Source organism: Apis cerana, linkage group LG10, assembly GCF_029169275.1.
Source record: "Apis cerana isolate GH-2021 linkage group LG10, AcerK_1.0, whole genome shotgun sequence".
NCBI lineage: Eukaryota > Metazoa > Arthropoda > Insecta > Hymenoptera > Apidae > Apis > Apis cerana.
The window spans coordinates 10506242-10526253 of NC_083861.1; the positions used below are offsets into that span (position 1 = coordinate 10506242).

The 20012-nt window shown below is 27.5% G+C and overlaps 1 protein-coding gene and 1 long non-coding RNA gene across 28 annotated transcripts in view; one reads left to right on the forward strand and one right to left on the reverse strand.

Moving 5' to 3' along the window:
- Positions 1 to 184: 184 nt before the first annotated feature.
- LOC108003038 (serine/threonine-protein kinase mig-15) overlaps positions 185 to 20012 on the forward strand; it is a 30608-nt gene continuing 10780 nt past the window's right edge. For 2 of the 27 annotated variants that reach the window (XM_062080409.1, XM_062080416.1), the window contains exons 1-15: positions 185 to 1035; positions 1824 to 1889; positions 6435 to 6491; positions 9924 to 9968; positions 10047 to 10329; positions 10427 to 10638; positions 10748 to 10976; positions 11067 to 11327; positions 11463 to 11644; positions 12372 to 12392; positions 13247 to 13426; positions 13598 to 13701; positions 14691 to 14782; positions 15241 to 15317; positions 16516 to 17382. In XM_062080409.1, coding sequence (XP_061936393.1) covers positions 970 to 1035; positions 1824 to 1889; positions 6435 to 6491; positions 9924 to 9968; positions 10047 to 10329; positions 10427 to 10638; positions 10748 to 10976; positions 11067 to 11327; positions 11463 to 11644; positions 12372 to 12392; positions 13247 to 13426; positions 13598 to 13701; positions 14691 to 14782; positions 15241 to 15317; positions 16516 to 17382 — 2742 coding nt within the window. In that variant the 5' untranslated portion in view covers positions 185 to 969. Of the gene's footprint in view, positions 1036 to 1823; positions 1890 to 6434; positions 6492 to 8501; positions 8609 to 9923; positions 9969 to 10046; positions 10330 to 10426; positions 10639 to 10747; positions 10977 to 11066; positions 11328 to 11462; positions 11645 to 12371; positions 12393 to 13246; positions 13427 to 13597; positions 13702 to 14690; positions 14783 to 15240; positions 15318 to 16515; positions 17383 to 20012 lie in introns of those variants that run through there. The other 25 variants (XM_062080412.1, XM_062080419.1, XM_062080422.1 and 22 more) reach the window with 19 other exon arrangements.
- LOC133666776 (uncharacterized) lies at positions 11028 to 14942 on the reverse strand. The gene is made up of 2 exons (XR_009831409.1): positions 14549 to 14942; positions 11028 to 13364 (listed from the first exon to the last, which is right to left on the reverse strand). It is a non-coding gene; the product is annotated as an uncharacterized LOC133666776 (long non-coding RNA).

Sequence of the window (20012 nt, forward strand, 5' to 3'; positions counted from 1 at the left end):
TATTAAACATTAATTAACGAAAATATTAAACGTTATTTTTTTTTGTTTTTAATTGTTTAAATATTTCATTTAATTTATATAAAAAAAATTTCATGAAATATATAATGTCACAAAGATAGATCATATTCATTGAATATTATTGAGAAATAGAAATAGAATAAAATGTCGACAAATTTATATTTTGATTAATTTTATTTTATGATAAGAATATTAGGAAGGGAAGTACTTGCCGCCATCATAGTTTAGCATGGTGGATGACGTCAAAAAGAGTAGTGATGTACAATCACATAGCACACGAAAACAAAGACAGTGAAAACATTGTCAGTATTAAGAAGAGAGAACAGAAAAGCATGTATGCGCACGCCTAAGAATGAAAAAGATAGTAAGAGGGTGCAAAGGAGGGAGAATAGAGGCGTGCAGCAAGCAGTACGACAGGACGTAGAACGGCCGCTGCCGTGGTGTTTGGGCTCGGCTCGGTTGTGCCGCATCCGTTATGACGATACGATAATCCAGCGCTTAGCGCTGTGACCGTGTTACTTGCCATTATTGACATTTATATTTTATGAAAAGTTCAGAAAGAACGTGATGGAGGTTTATTGTTTTCTAATTTGATTGGTAGACTGTTTCTTCGTTGATCGTTAGAATTCATTCATACGCCATGTGCCATTGCTCTACGTATATTTCCTTTCTCCCTGGATCGTACTCGGTTAAATTTTCATAAAAATATTCTTCTAACAAGTTTGCCGGTGAATTATTTTAATAAAAATTTCTATTAGTGATTCTGGTGTTTTGTGTTAGTGTAAGTGCAACGAGTAACTTTTTCTTTTTATACTTTTAAATTTTTATACGGCTTAAATTGAAAGTCAAAATAAGAACAATAACGGGAGGAATAGAAAAGAGGATAGACGGTGCATTTGCTGAGTTTAAGTAGGAAAGATATCTCATAAGGAGCGCAAGTGGCGTATCAAGATGGCGCATAATTTGGCACCGAGCGTCAACTGTTCGCTCGACGACATTGATCTGAATGCTTTGAAAGTACGTAAGGGTTTTTAATGTATTTTATTTATCAAATATAGATCTAACATTTCAAAGCAACTATTGTTAGAGAGACATAAAAGTTATTTTTTATATTCTATATAAACACAAAGACACCATAATTAACCTCATAAGAATAAACGATGATTATTATTTCTTGGTAATAGTATAATATAAAAAAGGAAATAAAAGAATAATTTTTTTGAATTTTTGATCATGATATTTCTTAGTTATCAAATTGAAAAAATTCAAAATTATTTTATTTACAACATTTTTATATCTAATTTATTTTGAAGCGTTTTATAATTATCAAAAAATTAAATCGAATATTATGAACAGATAATATTTAATTTTTATTTAAAATAATAATATAATTAAATAAATATATAATTATGATTATGAATTTATTATTTTAAAAATATTTTTTTTTTATCATATTATGAATGACATACACGACATATATTGCATATGCGGGTGGATATATTTTCATATACGAATTAAACAAATATATAAAATAAACAATATTTTATATCTGATTTTATATTTAATGTTTTTTAATAAATATATTTGTAAATTAAGAAATATTTAATTATAATACTATATAATTTTATTTTTATGATAAATTACATATTAATATTATATTGAAATAGAATATTATTAAAAATTGTTATATTTACTTAAATATATTTAATTTTATTTAATTTTTTATTTATTTTATATATATTATTTTATATATTATATATTAAAATATATTTTTAACAAAAATATGTTCATATATTATGTTATAGGAACCTGCAGGTATCTTCGAATTAATTGAAGTTGTTGGAAATGGAACTTATGGTCAAGTCTATAAAGTAAGTACATATTAAAAAATTTAAGTATAACACATGTTATATGTGTATATAACATGTATATATATATATATATATATATATATATATATAATTGTAAATAAAAAATGAAAAAAAAATAAAAAATTTTAATAAAATAATAATTAAATATATCAATAATCAAATAATTAAATATACACTTCAATAAATTTAATTATATAAGAATCATGTTTGTTTAAATCTTAAAAATTTCATATCGTGACATTTAAATTGCTTGTAATTTTAAAAAATATAATTTTAAATTTTTATTTTATAAAAAAGAATTTTATTTTATTAAAATAATTATATTGGTAATGTACATAAATATTAGCTAATAATTTATCTTACAGTAAGAATATTTAGTTATTGATAAACTAGTATTCAAATTTTTGAATATTATATATATATATATATTAATCTTTTTCTCTGTTTATATTATTTCTATTCATATTTTTTAATTTTATTTATTTTTATACACGTATCAAAAATCTTTATAAACTACTATAAAATACTATTATAAATCATTCATAATTTTTTTGATTATTTGTTGGAATCAAAAAATTTATATTGATGATATAGTATAAATATTTTTAAGTAGAATTAAATGTAATAAATAAAAAAAATTATATTATTAATGTAAGAAGCATTAAAATATTTATTATAAAAATAAATGAATAAAAATTATTTATTTCATTTAGTCATCTTGTGTAATATTATTTTGGTATTATTGACAATTAAATTTTTTTAATACATTTTTCAGAATCTCTTCCTGGATAATATAGATAAATATATAATTGTTTTTCTGATTTTTATTTTTTTGATTTTCTTTTTTAATTTTTTTTTCAATTTTTTCATGTTCCAATTGGATGTTTTGTTTACTTCTGATATATTTTTTCTATCATATGCATGTTTCGTTTATGTTTCATTTATGTATCGATTTTTAGCTTTAATAATTTTTCAAGCAGTATAATTCTTGAAATATTAACCTTAGTTATCATTCATATGAATATATTCTTCTTTCTTCTTTCTTTTCTCAAGCTAAAAGAATATTTATATATATAAATTTTTTTTAAATAAAAGAATATTAATGTTTTATATATTTTAACATTATTTCTCTTCTTATTATTATTATTATTTTTTTTACTAAATTTATTACTTAAAGTGAAGGAAAATATAAACAAAATACTTCTTTTAATTTTATATTTATTTCCAATAAGTAATAGATAAATGCTAGAAATCTATGAAAAATATCTAAAAAATTGATCAAAGATATTATATAAATTATTCAAAATTTTAATAAAAAATGCTAGAGAAAGAAGCAGTTATATCAAAATTTTTTCTTTGATCACTTTTTGTCACATGTAATTCACAGAATGATTTTTATTTATATGCATATATTATGTAAATATATTAAGTATTATTACTAAAAACTTAAAGATAATAAGTTCTTATTTTAATTTATCAATAATAAATTATTGTTCAATAAAAAAATATTTTTACAATTTTTTGATATTTTTGAAATTAAAAAATGATTTGAAATGAATTAAATTGAAAAAAATTTAAATGCATAAATCATATAAAAATATATATTAGTATTTTCAATTTTGTCAAAAAAAGAGTCACAAATTTTAACTAATTAGTCAAAGAAGATAATTACTTATTTCAAAAAATTCATTCGAATTTACCTTTGATGAAATATTTAATTGAAAAAAAAAAAAAAAAGGAAAGAGAAATGACGCAATGAAAAGCAAATTTTTTAATTAAAAGGATGCAAAAAATGTAGTAGTAATATTTCAATATGAAAAACAAGAAGAATTCCAGCAACAATGATGTTATAATATGTATAAATTTTTTTCATATTTTAAGTTATCATATATATTAATTAAGATTTTTATAGTATATTGATATGAATTTAATTTGGTTGTTTATTTTATGCAAAGCTTATCATAACAAGTAGAATGATACATCTTTATTAATTTGATTATTATGACATAACTAATCGTGTTGGTCAAAAATTAATTTTTTATTCTTATATTGACACGAGGACAATATTATGATTCTTATTTTTCGTGTGTATATGTGTATAATGATAAAGAACAAGGGGGAATGAGGAAGAGTGCGATGACCTACTATTGATGACGACATAGAACGAATGAAACAGCCACGCGCATGAGTACAAACGATTAAACGCTCTGTTGTCAATTTGTACTCGATTATTTATGTCTTTTATAGAATAATCTTTCATAGAAGTTAACAAATATTAGGAAAATCACTATATCAAATTGTATTATTAAGAATTTCATATAATTGAATTATATATAATCATTAAAAATTTATATAATGTATAAATAAAAATTAGTTAATTACAATAATTTTATAGATGAGTATCATATTTCAATTTAATTTTATTAGTAGCTTATATATTATTATTATTATTATTACTATTATTACAAATGTATTATAAAAATTTACAAAAAAGTTACAAAATTTGGGCCTTATTAAAAATATTATTTATAATATATCTAGTCTAGAGATCAAAATGATTTACAAAGCGTATCCACCGATATTCGAGATAAAATTAGCAGAAGGCGTGAAAAATGTGATTCATAGATCTAAGAAACGTATTCTTGCCAATCACAATAAAGGTGCAATGTGGTCTTATCAATATGAAATACATTCGTACGACTAAATGCAATGGTGTGGAATGAAATATTCAAATTATTTTATTTATTTTTGATCTTGTATGAGTTAATGAAAGTCATTAAAATCATATATGAATTTGAATTTGTTTTGATATAATTTTACATAATATTTCATTTAAAAAATTAAAAATTCACTCGTTCATTTATTATTTAAGAAAAATAATGATTATAATAATGCGAATATTTCGTACAATGTGATAATGTAAATTTTATCTTTTATGTGTTACTAAAATAAAATATCGATTTTTTTTTTTTTTTAATTTTTTCAAGGTCATTTATTTTATCTCGTTTTAAAACTAAAAATTATCCTTTAAAAACGAATTTTCTTTAATAATGGGTATACTTTTAAATTATTTTCATACGATATTTCATTTTTCTTATTTTTTTTTTTTTTTACGTTTGATTTATTTTTTCATTTTCTTCTTTTCACGTGGATATATTAATGATTATTACATGTTTGTTGAAAAAAAAATTATGGACGAAGACTTCTTATTTATATTGTAAGTAAATTAAATTAGTTTCTAATATTGTCGATCGTATTATAGTAGGTAATTACTGGCACATTAAGAGGAAATGTTTCTCCTCATTCATAAGGATGAAATTCTTTGTCGATTCCGTGTGGGAACATATTGCTTTAGCTCTCTTTGTTCCCATAGTTTTCTTCTTAAATGAGATACGAATTTAACATAATTTTTGCAATGAATGTGACTTGTTTCCACTGCCTTGTTCTTCATCAGATGGTACAATGGCTGTAAAAAGTAAATATCGTGTCGTGCATATCTTTATTTTCCAACGAAGCGTTTCACTTCAGAACTTACGTGTCGATAAAAATAGTAAAGCAAATTATCGAATAATAATGATTTCTTCGATTTCTTTTTCTTTAGATGTCATTATTCATCGAAGAATGCATTCTTTTTCTTCCGCTTCGAAAACGAATCGTATTTTTATTAAATTATTATTAAAAAAAAAAAAAATCCTCTTAATTACTTCTTCTGATAATTCCATCCAGTTTTATTCAATATTTGCACGAAACGTTAATAAAAATTTAATCTCGTAGGAAAATAATATTTCACGGTATATTTTCGTATAAACCGCAGATTATTCCTATCTCTTTTATACTCTCGCTTTTTATTTTCCATTTTTACTCAATCGTTTTTAAAATTAATTAATCACACATATTCGCACGTATGCTTCAAATCCGATCTCTCCGTTCTTTCTTCGTTTATTATATTGCGAAACTTTTCGCGATTTTTCGTTATTCATACATTGTTTATCTTGTTTCATATGTATTTTCTTCGTTGATACGATCACGATGGATCTGCATCCTCTCCTGTTACACGGGTCCCAATTCCGTTTAAAAGTATAAAAGCGGCTTGTAATCGAGGATGATGCAAATCTTAATGGAAATTTTGCTATGTTTCTTGTTGATATTTTAGCGAATATATTTTAGGCATTGGCACGTCGTAGAGCCATCGTTAATTCGAATTCGTCCGTTATTTCGAGTTCTATTCTGAAATATGTATCTATAACTCGCGATAAGCGAGTTAATTTACGGGGTACGATGAAGGTACGGGGGCGGAGTTGGGAATGCAGATAGATATTTGTTGATCGAATTAACACGATATTGAAGAAAATTTGCAGAAAGAGAAAGTGACGTGGAATACTAGTTAAATTGAGGTAACACAAATAAAAATTAGGAAGAGATAAATAGTAATGAATTAAGTAATGGGTGATTTTTCCTGTAGAATGTAAATGAAGAATGTTTTTTATTCATTTTAATTATAAGAATAAATTATATGTAATAATAATTCAATTTTTTATTTTTCAGGGTCGGCATACCAAAACTGGTCAATTGGCAGCCATTAAAGTTATGGACGTCACAGAAGTAAGTAATTTTTATTAAAATATAATTATATCTCTAATCTTAAATCATTGATAGAATTCAGAATCCTCAATCAGAATCCTCTTTTAGAGGATTGTTTTTTAAAGAATAATATTTTTAGCTGATGATTTTGTACTCTTTTAAAAAATTTTTTTGTCATGTGTAGGAGAAAGGGAAAAAGAAAGCCATTTGAATATTAAAAAAAGGGAGGTAAATACCTAGATATAAATTATCATGGATAAAAAATACTTTTTTAAAACTATCTCTTTCAAAAATTTTATCAAATTGCTGCATCCTTGAATGTCTTTTCTCATGAGAAATTACAAATATTGATTATATTAAATCAAACAATTTATAATTCTGGCCACCACGATACGACATTATAATTAACGTTACTTAAAATAAAAGAACATATATCTAACTAATTAGATCCATTCGCACGCTTCATTTCGCTTTCTTTCTTTTGTTCAAGCTTTCTGCGACGGTAGGTCATATAGTAGTTGTATAATAATAGCTATATATTTCATGCATCACTACACTTCTTACAAATCTATAAATGTATAATCACTATTTATATTTTTTGTTATTATATATTGTTTTGATTAATCATTTAATTAAATTTTAAAAATTGGTGAGATCATACGTGTATCTTTGTCATTATTCTTGTTATTATTATTTTCTAGAACGGATGCAAACAAGATAATAATATTTATCTATTTCATTGCAATTTCTTATCTGATAAATGTTCCAGTTTTAATAGTCTCATTGACTTTCTTCTTTATTATGAAAGTTAAAATGAATCATATCATGATTGATGGATTTAAGAATTAAGCAATATTAAAGCCATTCAAAAACCACAAAGATGATCATATTAATAAATATTTGATTTATTAGTTATCTACAAAAATCTTGATATGTTCTATAAAAATTGAAATAAAATTCTATGTAATTTGCAAGGTTTGTATATTATATGCTAAGAAAATTCAGAATTAATTTATTATCGTGTTATATAAAATTAATAAATAAGAATGTTGTGACTATATAATAAACACAAATAAAATATAAATTTTTAATAAAAGTGATCTTTTTATAGGATGTATGAAGATTTTTGTCAATTACTGTAATCTCTTAAATACAAAGAAGAATACTTCTGATTATCGTAAACAATTATCGTAAAGGATGGAAGAATGGATAATATATCAATTTTTAGATCAACGTATTTTAAAACGTCTTTTAGAAATAGTTACACTGAATGAGGGAAACAGAGAAATAGAGAAGGAGAATGTGCGAGAATGCAAGGATAAATGATTGCGAAGAATGCGTGCACTAGTCAGTTAAGAAAGAAAGAGTTGGAAATGAGAGTAGAGTTAAAAGAGAGAGAAAGAAAGTTTGCAGAGAGTTGAGTTGTTTTAAATGAGATTTCCTATGTTCAATTTTTTTTATTGTATTCTTAATTTATCATTAAATACACATAAACTTTATTATATATTCCATTCAATATTAAATATTGAATATTTCTTTGCATTTGTTTCTATTCTTGTTTGCAAATATTCCTATTTATATTATCTAGTCAGATAAAAGAAAAGATTGGAATATTAATAAATGTAATATTAATTTCTAGTTAAAATTATTCAATTCTTTTTATCTATCATTTTCATGCGGCTAGATCATCATGACAAATAAAAATTCCTTTGTGATTGGTCAAATTAATTTATTTATCAGATTTATATGTGTAATCATTATAAATACATCTTTTCATTTTATTTTAATAAATTATTTTATAACGAGTGATTTCTGCAGATTTGCTAACTCAATACAATACAAGATATAGTAAAATTTTTTAAATTTTTTACTTAATTCATTTCAGATTATTTCAATGAAGAGGAATTCTTTTCATTATCTAATCTGATCGTCGATTATGACTATTTTCTACGAAATCATGTTTCTCTTTATATTTGTGAAAAAGAGGGATGTAATCTGAGTGGACACGTAAGATAGGGTGACTCAGGCTTTCAGGTTATAGTTGACCTGGCTGCGATACTTGTAAATGAAGTTAAGTTATGGAAAATCGGAAAAGGAAAAGAAAGAAAGTGTTTCTCGTCCTGCCAATGCACTCATCAGTAAGGATTCTTAAAATCCCATAACTCAATGTCATAAATCTAATGGTTCCCAATTTGTGAATCATGATCTCTGAGAGTTAAAAAGTATTTGTTCTTTTTTTTAATTAACAATTTTTAGTAGTTATTAATTTTAGTGAAAATATAATAATATATGCATTGCTATATTTTACAGAAGTATCAAGGTGATCCTCTTGATTTTTCTTACCTTGTATGAAAGAAGGGGGTCGCAAGTTACTTGAATATTACAGAAAGAAATCGCAACTTGAAACAAGTTGGGAAACATTGCTATAAATGCTTAGGAATTTTCTTTTTCCATGATTCAGATATTTGTTCTTTGTTAATTGGGATAATCATTCATTTTTTTTATTCCTTTTTGTGACTCGTTTTTTTTGTATTTTAAATAATTTATCATTTTGCGACACTGGATGGATATCTAATCTAACTAGATTAATATCGGTATATTTGTTTGTTGTAACGAATAGAATTGTGTAATAGAATTATGTAATACATTGATTTTAATCGATTTCATAAAAATGATAAAATTGACACATGTAGTGATAATTAATGGTAATTTACTTTGTAAATCTTTGAAAATGAAAATGTTACATATATTTAAATATAAAAATTTAATTAGAAAATCAATATTTCTTATCGAAATTATGTTATTTTGAGAAGAACATCTTGCAATCTATATAAATTTTATCTAATATATGCCTTTGAAAATTTAAAACGACCTTTGACTTTTCAATAGATTATGTGCTTTCATTTAGTTATGCGCCTAACCATTCCAAGAAGAATTCATTGACCTAGAATATGTTGGTCTTTCAAGGTCGTTCAAGGCTATTCGAAGTAGTTCAGTGTCGTTCAAGGTGGTTCAGGGCCATTTCAAGTGGTTCAAGGTTATTCAAGGTTGCTGCTTGTATACTAAGTAATAATTTAATTCACAAGTGACAATTCTTTTATTATCTGGTTGCGGTCGGAAAATAATAATAAGGTTTTTGGCCTTATGATGATTGTTTCTTGGAAGACAATAAATACGTTTGATTATGTAATTTCAATTTATTTTTCATATCACAAACAATTTAATTTTTGTGATTACAAAAGTTTATATATATATAATATATATATATATATATATATATATATATATATAATATATATATTATAAAAATATTTTTACAGATATATTCTTCAAAAATTAATGAAAACGACTAATATAATTTTTAACTATTATAAAATGATTAATGATAAGAATGATTAAGATCTGAATTATTTATATTAAAAATTAATCAATTTTTATTATTATTTGTTTTAGGATGAAGAGGAAGAAATCAAATTAGAAATTAATGTATTAAAAAGGGTGAGTATTGAATATTGTTGGTTTTAAATAGAAAAAGAAAATAAGATGAAATTGTTTATATTTTATCATATGTTACAGTATTCGAATCACAGAAATATAGCAACGTATTACGGTGCCTTCGTGAAGAAGTCATCACCAGGAAAAGATGATCAGTTGTGGTTGGTTATGGAATATTGCGGAGCTGGCTCCGTTACAGATCTGGTCAAGTCAACTAAAGGCCAGAGTTTAAAGGAGGAATGGATTGCGTATATATCGCGGGAAATATTGAGAGGACTTAGTTATCTTCACAGCAATAAAGTTATACACAGGGATATTAAAGGGCAAAATGTTCTGTTAACCGATAATGCTGAAGTTAAACTTGGTGCGTTTTCAATGCCCTATTATATTAATAATTAATATTTCAATTTAATATAATGTTTTTAAAACTATATTTTAATATTAATCTCGTTATATCGTAGTTGATTTTGGCGTTAGTGCACAATTAGATCGGACAATAGGTAGGAGAAATACATTTATTGGAACGCCATATTGGATGGCTCCAGAAGTAATAGCCTGTGATGAAAATCCTGATGCTACATATGATAACAGAAGTGATCTTTGGTCATTGGGAATTACCGCTTTAGAAATGGCCGAATCACAACCTCCACTTTGCGATCTTCATCCGATGCGGGTGAGTATCTGAGATATATATAAATATCCTTCACAATTATTGTATATTATTATTCTGTTTTAAAAGGGTGAAATTTAATTTTATTGATTATGCTTAATTCACATAAAAGGCTTTATTTCTGATCCCACGTAATCCACCACCAAGGCTCAAGTCGAAAAAGTGGGCGAAGAAATTCCACGGTTTTATTGAAACGGTTTTAGTAAAAGATTATCATCAAAGGCCGTATACGGAACAACTCCTTAAACATCCGTTTATTCGGGACCAACCAACGGAGAGACAAGTTAGGATACAACTTAAGGATCATATTGATCGCTGTAAAAAGCGTAAACAGGAGAAAGGTAAAAAATTTATTGAAAAATATTTTAAGAAATCATTTATAATAAATAAAATTTTTAATGATGCTTCTTTATTTATATTTTGTTATATAGAAAGAGATGATTATCGGTATAGTGGTAGTGAGAATGAAGAAGATGAACCAGCATTGGCTGGTGAAGCATCATCCATTGTTCAAGCACCTGGTGGTGATACATTGCGTAGAAATTTCCAGCAAATTCAGGAAGGTAGAACTTTAACTCAAGAAGTAAATCCTCAACCACCTGCTGGTAAAGAAAAACCCAGTAGCAGAGCTCAAAGAGATATACCAGAACCAGGACCACCTGCACGACCTGCCATTCCACACAGATTAATCGGTGCGTTTGATAGTATATCATTAATCAATTATTTTTAGTCTAAAAATACATTTTATATATGAAATTGCTGTTGATCGTTGTTCTAACAACGAATCGGATTTCTTAAATGTTACATAATTATTTTGTGCTGTATAGTAGTTCCAGATCCACAACCACCGTCTCGACCATTACCTCCAACACCTAGAGATGATCCACGACAACCTCATAAAGTTTCGACACCACCCTCCAATCATCAACCTCTTATTGGTGGAGGTGGTAGTGGAGGATCTGGTGGACAATCAGCATCACAAAGAAACAGTCATGTTTTTAAGCCTATGGTAAGTTTTTATTGTTTTTTATTTCTCTTTATTTCCGTATTGCAACTTCTTCTTTCGCACTTATTTTATGCCAATAAAATATATAAAATGAATCATTTATCGTTAGAATTGTTTATGACAATTATTCTTTTAAGAAATATCTTTTTTTCAGATATTTACTAATGCTATTATTAAGATTAGTCATAATAGCAGATTCTAACATTGAATGATTCAATCTAATTTATAAAGATTGTAGACAAGCACATGCTGTTTTTACCCTACTTTGCCTTCTTGCTGCCTCTCATTAACTTAGTGTATTTTGTATATATTTTGCAATATACATATAGCGTATTTGGTTTAAATGGCAATTGTTAAATTTCTCAAAAGATGTGAAAGGCATTGTATTTGTATTTTTTGAGATATTTAATTATTGCTATTTAAATCAAACACACTGTATATATAAATATATATTTTTATATTTTTCTTTTGCTACATTTTTATAAACAAATACATATTTTTATCAGTAGCACGCAGAGTTTTCTTCTATTTTGCTATTGAGTCGCTGGCGTGTATGCAAATATAATTGCATAATTATTTCCTAGCGTGCGTATAATTAATTGCATTTATAAACGTGACACGCGTGCACACACATACATATATACATACAGAAATACATATCCGCGCATCTTGCACGTAGATTTGAAATTATTCGGTTTTTGTTTTTTTTCCATGTTCACACGTACCGTAGCTGCCTCCAAGGAAACCAGAGGTAAGAAACACATACACTTATTTTTCTCTTTACATTCTCATTTTTTTACATTTATACATAATACAGTGACATGTATTCTTCTCCCTACGCGTAACATTTTTAATTATCCATACGTGCAATTTTATAAAACAAGTTACACGCGGCTGTGATATACTCTTTTTGGTATTACTAAATAATTTGCTTGGTTTATTTTTATACAGAAACAATCAAATGATTTCTAAATTTCATCTTTATTAAATGTGTATTATTTATTCCTATCGTGTTTAGTTCCTATTATATTTAAAAATAATACAACATTTTTGAATGCTTCAGACAAATTACCTGAATGTATGCTTCCAAGAAAATCGATTATGTACTGCTTTAAATGCATTAAACGCAATACATGTTTGCATTAAATGTATAAAACACGACACATATTGTATACCAAGATACGTATAAGTTAATTCAGAAATAATATTTTAAATAACCTAAAATTTCACTCATCACATTTTAATGTAATAAAAACGTAACATATTTATTATTTAACAGGGAAATAAATGTGTTTGTCAGTGTCCTTTTGGTTTATGTTGTTATCTAACTGCATTGGAAAATATATTTTATGTAATAATTGTCTATATATGTCTGTCCATTTGTTAATCCATCATATACAAAAAATTATACAAAAAAATGAAGCAATTTTTTAATAATTTTGATCTCAAAACATAATCAAAAGGAATAGAAATAGTTCGTATATATATATATTGTACCTCTGCATCTGCTTCGCCTGGCTAATTGGTGGCGGCTTTTAAACAATTGTTGGAGGTGTTTCGGAACAGTGACTAACGGGGTTGTGCGTGTGTGTGTGTGGGTGGTAGGACTTGGACATGCTGGCCGCTCAACTCAACGAGCTTGGTGTGTCACAGGGCCCAGAGGCCCCGCCAAGGCCAAACAGGCAGCATAAGGCTCCATCATCAACATCGAATTCCGGTCAGCCTGCGAGCAGTAATGACCAAAACAATAAACAAATGCCACAGTCTTCCAGTATACTCGATCAAGTAAGTATTATATTCTTATGTATACCATAATGTAATTTTTCTTTCTTTTTTTTTTTTGAATTCCAGTTAATAGTTAGTGTTAGTACATAGTATTTATTGTGATGATTATTTTATTACGTAAAGAATGAATTACATTATATTAAGTTCAAAAATATTTCTTTTTTTTTATAGGCTTTATCCGTTGAAAGCGATAGTGATGATGACCTCGAAGATGCAGGAGGAAATAATGCGAGGAATGATGGTACATTACTTGCCAGTGATCCACCAAAACCTTTGTAAGTCGAAGATTTATATTATATATTTGAAAATGGATAAAATATACGTTCAACGATTAATCCTTCATTCATTAAATAACATTTATCATAAATATTACTTTTCATTTCTAATAAAAAAAGATATAGTTTATATTTGTATTCATTATTTGGTTAACTTACAAAACAACAGTATAATACTATAATTTAAGAACAAGTATATATTTAAATTGTTATTTAATTTACTTATAGAAAGTAAATTAAATACTTATTTATTTTATTTATTAGAAAAAATTGTATGAGAAATTTGAAATAGTAAATAAGAAACTCAAAATACTTATAGTTATAGTAAGTCTTTGAATTTCGAATACAATCTGTTTCAATTTTCAAATTAAATTTCAATTTAAAGTAATATAAATTGAATTAATTCTATTCCAAAATATTTATATAATACAAAACATTTTAAATTTAATAATAATGAAAGAAGAGTTCAGTAATTGAATGTTTTTAAAAATAATATAATAATATATAAATAATAATAAAAAATATATTTCATAATGATTAATTAAGTAATAATTATCTTCAATTAGTATTATTATAAAGAGAAATATCTGTCTTGTTCATGTTATTTGTTTTTTTGTCTATCATCATATATATTTACTTATTTATTTATTTTGAAAATTTTTCTAAATATTCAATTACATTGTTATGTCATTGTCAAACAGATTGATACTCCTGTTCAAAACCATATTGGGATGCCACTTTTCAACAAGGCTTCTAATGTTGAGAACTAATTAGTCAAAATTCGAGGAGCCATATGTATACTTTATATTTTTATGTATTTCATGGGTAATAGTTAAATTAATCTTACTAATGTTGTTTTGTTTGATTTCATCTTTCATTACGCTTCAACATGTCGCTTCGAATCGTCGTCTTCGCATCGCCATCGCAACGCACACAACGCATTCGTTCGTACGCCATTACGACCATCATTTCTATTCCCGTTGCTGCAGACCCGAATTTTCTCCTTTCAGACCATCCGCGGATCCATCGTCGACATCGTCGCACAATGCTCAGAACTCGCACCTCGAAGGTAAGCCGAAAGGTAGGACATCGAACAATTAATTTTTTAATATTTTTCTCTATTCAGTTTTCTCATATGTTTTGTATTGAATAGAATATTATAATTGAAGAGGACAGTACAATATTGCACGCTTAAGCGTTTACGAGGATAAATATGCTTGAGCAAAGAACTGATTTCAACTGAAACAAGGAAAGATATCGATATATATATATATTACATCGATATCGGAACTAATCTAATTTGAGAAAAAAAAAGCATATCAATATCTAATAATTTCGAAAAAAACAATTTATATTTATACAGGGCCCCACCCTGTATAAATATAATAAATATATAGATATAGATATAGAAATTTTTAAGAAAGATATAAAAACAAAATTTTTTTTATAAACTTTTATTCTATAAAATTGAAATATCATTGTAAAAATTACAGTTATGAACTCATATATGCGTAGTTATATTTTACTTTGTATTTACAGGTGGAGCACCGAATCGGCCACTTCCACCAACCCCCGACGAAGAAGAATCAGGAGATCGTACGCTAGTCATGAAACGGGTAAGTGATTGTCGTCTAATTATGCGTAAACGCAAATTGCAAGTCAACGTAACATTTTTTAGCGCCTTCTTGTTGTTTTCTATGTGTATTGATAATGAGATACGGATCGATCGATCTTCGTATTCGGTTTGAATGTAATATTTTTTTACTCTTATGTCTCTTTATTTATCATTCTCATATAAAGCGGTCCATGTATATTTTTTTTTTTTAAATTCTCTCATTCTTAAACATGTTTTAATATCGTCGAAATCGAATTTAAATAGAAGTGGAAGAAAGAAAGAAAGAAAAAAAAAAATACGAACGATTGCATTGTATTTCCATTTCCCCTTTTTATAGATATATCTCTCTGTTGTGTTGTATGTTTATTAATAAGTCGAAAATAAGTCAAAAAAGGAAAAAAAAATTTACTTATCCATTATTATTCTTCTGCAATTTGAATATGATCTTAACAATGCGTTGTTTGTATGTTTAAGTTGTTTTCATACGACACGATTGATTACTTATGTGTTTATCGTTGTACGTATTCTGTCACCATTCCAGCGTTAAGAGATTAAAACAAAATGTACAAAGAATATAAATATAAAAAGAGGAAAAACAATCGGCGAAATCATCGTGATTTGGTTGACAAGATACCACACGATGTGTATAAAGAGTAGAACCACAGATTTGATAATTGTATATATATCGTAAAAAGATATTAATTAACGTTTGCATTCAGTGTAATTTAAGCCGAACGAATAATTCAAATTTTTTTCAACTTTGTTTGAACGATGATTCCTTCCAATAAAGTTGGATAAATGAGTCCATGTAGCTTCATGTGTCGTAGTATGTTTCTTATATCGATAATATCGCGTGATATATTTTTACAAACTATATATACACGTGTATATATATATACATATATATATAGTAGATATTTTATATTATATATTGCTTCGTGTGCAACGTGTGCCACCAATACGTTAGAGAAATGAATATACATTTGACCGGTTGATATAATTACACTTGATCGCAATGCACTGCCCCCATATATATATATATACATACATATCACAGCCTAGCCCGCGTTATGTATAACCGCACGCCAATCATTTTCTTCTTTTCGTGCGAATGTTTTTTTCTCTTCTCTTCTCTTCTTTTCTTTTTTTTTTTTGTTGTCATTTTTTGTTTACCGTCCTCGTCCGAACGCCTCCCTTAGAAACTTAGTCAGATGTCAGACGATCGCACGGCGAACATCAACACCAACACCAACACCACTACCACCACCACCACCAACAACAACAACAACAACAACCGGCGCTCCGAGGCTGAGGAGCAACTCCTGCTCAAAGAGTGGGATTTCACCCGTTTTTTCCAAGGTTTTAACGAACGATTGGATAAAATGAAACAGCAAGAATCCTCGCAAGAGTCGTCGTCGAGCGCGGAGGCGAACAACAAGCCCCCCTCCTCCGTTAACGAGAATCACCTTTCCTCCTCGTCCACGGAGAAAACGTTAAAGAGGCAGGAGCAATTATCATCTCGCAGAAAGTACGATAATCAGCAACAGCATCATCAAAAGCATCAGCAACAGCAGTTGAAAGCGGTGCACAGACGGCAAGAGAGCGACTCGAAGCTTGGCAACACGTCCAGCGCTTTTGCACGCGCTTTCCGCCGTGAGAATTCCGACTTTTTCCCATCCGCGAGACACTCTGCATACTTACAGAAGTCAGACTCCTCGAGATCGAGCATATTCTCGAGCGGTAACAGGCGTGGCAGCGAGATAAGCGTTGCCGGTATCGCCGGGAAAAAGGGGAACGCTGTGAGCGCCGGTGAGCCGGTCCTTACAGACTTCTCGTTCGGTCGTGACGGTGTTCAGAGGCCTAGAAGGGAGAAAACCGAGAGCGAGATCGTTTTTGGTAGTAGGCACGAGGCAAGAAGGCTCGACTTTGGACGCGATAAAGATGACACCGCGAGGAGACGATGTTGTAGGCCATCAGACGCGGTTTCCGCCGCGGTTGACGAAGCGGGAACGATTAAATCTACGGCCAGTACAACGGCTAGCGAGTACAGCCCCATTGTCACCCAGGTCAGTCCCCCCTATCAGCCCTGCCTGTGTGCTTGCCTGACAGATATATTATATACCTATTTGCATCACCTTTTATTCTCTACCTTCGATTTTATTCTCTGTCCGTCGCGTACCAACTTCGACATCCTAATGTTATTTTTCGCCAACGATCATCATCTTCCTTGCCAAGTGTCTGTCGATGTTTCAAAAGAATAATTTTTTGTTTCGTTGCATCGAAAGTGGGTGACGATGTTTTCTTTTCTCTTTCTCTTTCTCTTTTCTTTTTGTTTTTAAGAGTGTACCGCTCGTATTGTAAACATTGCGTTGAGAGTGGCTGTAACTTTCACGCTCAACGTGACCTCTATTGGTAAAAAAAAATTAATTTTAACTTTTAAAATATATTTGCACCCTATAATGAATTTTGGTTGATGCTTCTTTCTTTCTTTCTTTCTTTTTTTTTTTTTTTTTTTTGTAATAAATAAATAATTCGATAACTAGATTTGATTTTCGAATTATTTTGGAAACTAAGATCGACAGGCATATTTTATCATCGAACCTTTACATCCTTTTCTTTTCCAAATATCTAACGGCATATTATTACAAAAATCGATATAGAAAGCTAGTCAGCTACGCTCGAATTCTAGGCGCATTTCCTTATTACCTTTCCTGTTTTTATTATTTCTACAGATTTACAGACACTCAGTAGGATACAACTATTAGCGCTATCAGTATATTCTGTTACCAGTATTACTCTCCTACTATTTTTACTAGATTACTCATTCGAATAAGGTCGCACAAAGCTTTATAGAGGAACGTTAGAGAATTTGAATAATTTATATATCTGGTACAATGGAATTAACAATATATTCATATTAATTATAGTGTTTTAATATCGTTATAATAATTCTAACACAGTAAAGAAAACATTTTCATATTATTAACGAAACTTATCTTTTCTCGCTTTTTGTTTTGTTGTTCGTACAGAATAATTTTTTTTTTTATTATTATCACACTTCAAATTATTTAAACGCATTAATCATTTTGAGATTTCTTTGATTGATTTTACTCTGTATCATCCTTTGTTATATAATTTGCATTTTATTCATATTTTAGTTCAACAAATTTATTTTTGAATGAATAAAATAAAGAGGATTATAAAAGAATTTCCAATGAAAAGTAAATATAAAATAATATTATAATTGTAGAAGATTAAATTCAAAAAAAGGGTTAAAAATTCAGAAAATTTTATTTTTGATAACACTTTGTTGATACCTTCATAGTTATTATTATCCTATTGTTATTATTATTATCATTATAATTAACAATACTAACGCTATTATTAACAATATTGCTATATTTGTTGTCTAACAATACTACTTATACTTACAAAAATATTATTCTTATTAATATCATCTTAATGGCTTATTATTGTTTGTCAATTTTAATTTCTAATTATAAAAGTACTAATGATATTTAATAAAACTATACAACGTTTCACTAACTTCATTAGAAAATTAATTAATTATAATTTCATTAAAAAAAATCTTTAAAAATATTTTGAAAAATATAAAAGAAATTTTATAAAAAATAGAATTTTAATTTTAATTAAATTTTGTATATTATGTATATATTATACAAAAATATTTTATTCATATAAATATTGTTGAAGTAAACAATACAGAAGTAAAAAAAGAAATCAAAAGAAAAATAGAAAAGAAAACGGAAAAAGGAAAAACGCACCGATTAATATATGCACATATCAATATACAAGTTAGTGAAACGTTATGTAAATACATATTTTTCAAACAAAAATATTAATATTATCTCCGTAAAATATTCAATGCAAAATAATATTTTTCCATAAAAATATTATTTCGTATTTACATCGTAAATAATATTGTTCATTGATTTTTAACAAGGACCAGAATTCATTATTGGACGTAGAAAAACATGTGAAAAGAGGAATGGCTTCATTTTCAGGAATTCTAATACTACTATTAACATAGAGCGCGCTATTTCTAGTATCGTCAATGTCACCCACTAACATTACCATCATCGGATAAATCATCGTCATCATCATCATCATTATTGCCACTGCTACTATCGCTCCGTTTCTTTTGGAACTAATCCTTTCCTTCCTTTCGAGTGATCTACGAATATTTAATGCAATGCAGAAAATACGAAATCGTATTGTTACAACGATATATCTATCGTTATATTTTCGAATTCCATTGGCTGAGAGAGAGAGAGAAGGATTAACCGCATGGAATTTCTTTGAGGATATATTCGTCTTGTTTCTACATTACCAACGTGTGAAGGGAAACTGCTAATATTCCTACGATCGTCGCAGCGAAACGTCGCGGGATTCCGAAAGAAAAAAAAAAGAATAAGAGCAGTTAAAAAAATATTTATAAAAGTGTTTCTACCGTATGTCTACGTCATTTTCATTATTTTCACGTCACGCATATCTATGTATAGGTTCAACGTTAATTTCACGTCACTTTTTCATTTTTCTTCTTCTTTTTTCATCCTCGACTCTTTTCGTTAAGTTAACAAGGCAACACGGTAATTGTTATCGATCAAAATATTTCTACAATTTTTACAATATTCTAATTCTGATACAAATATACAAATAGGTGACATAATTGTCA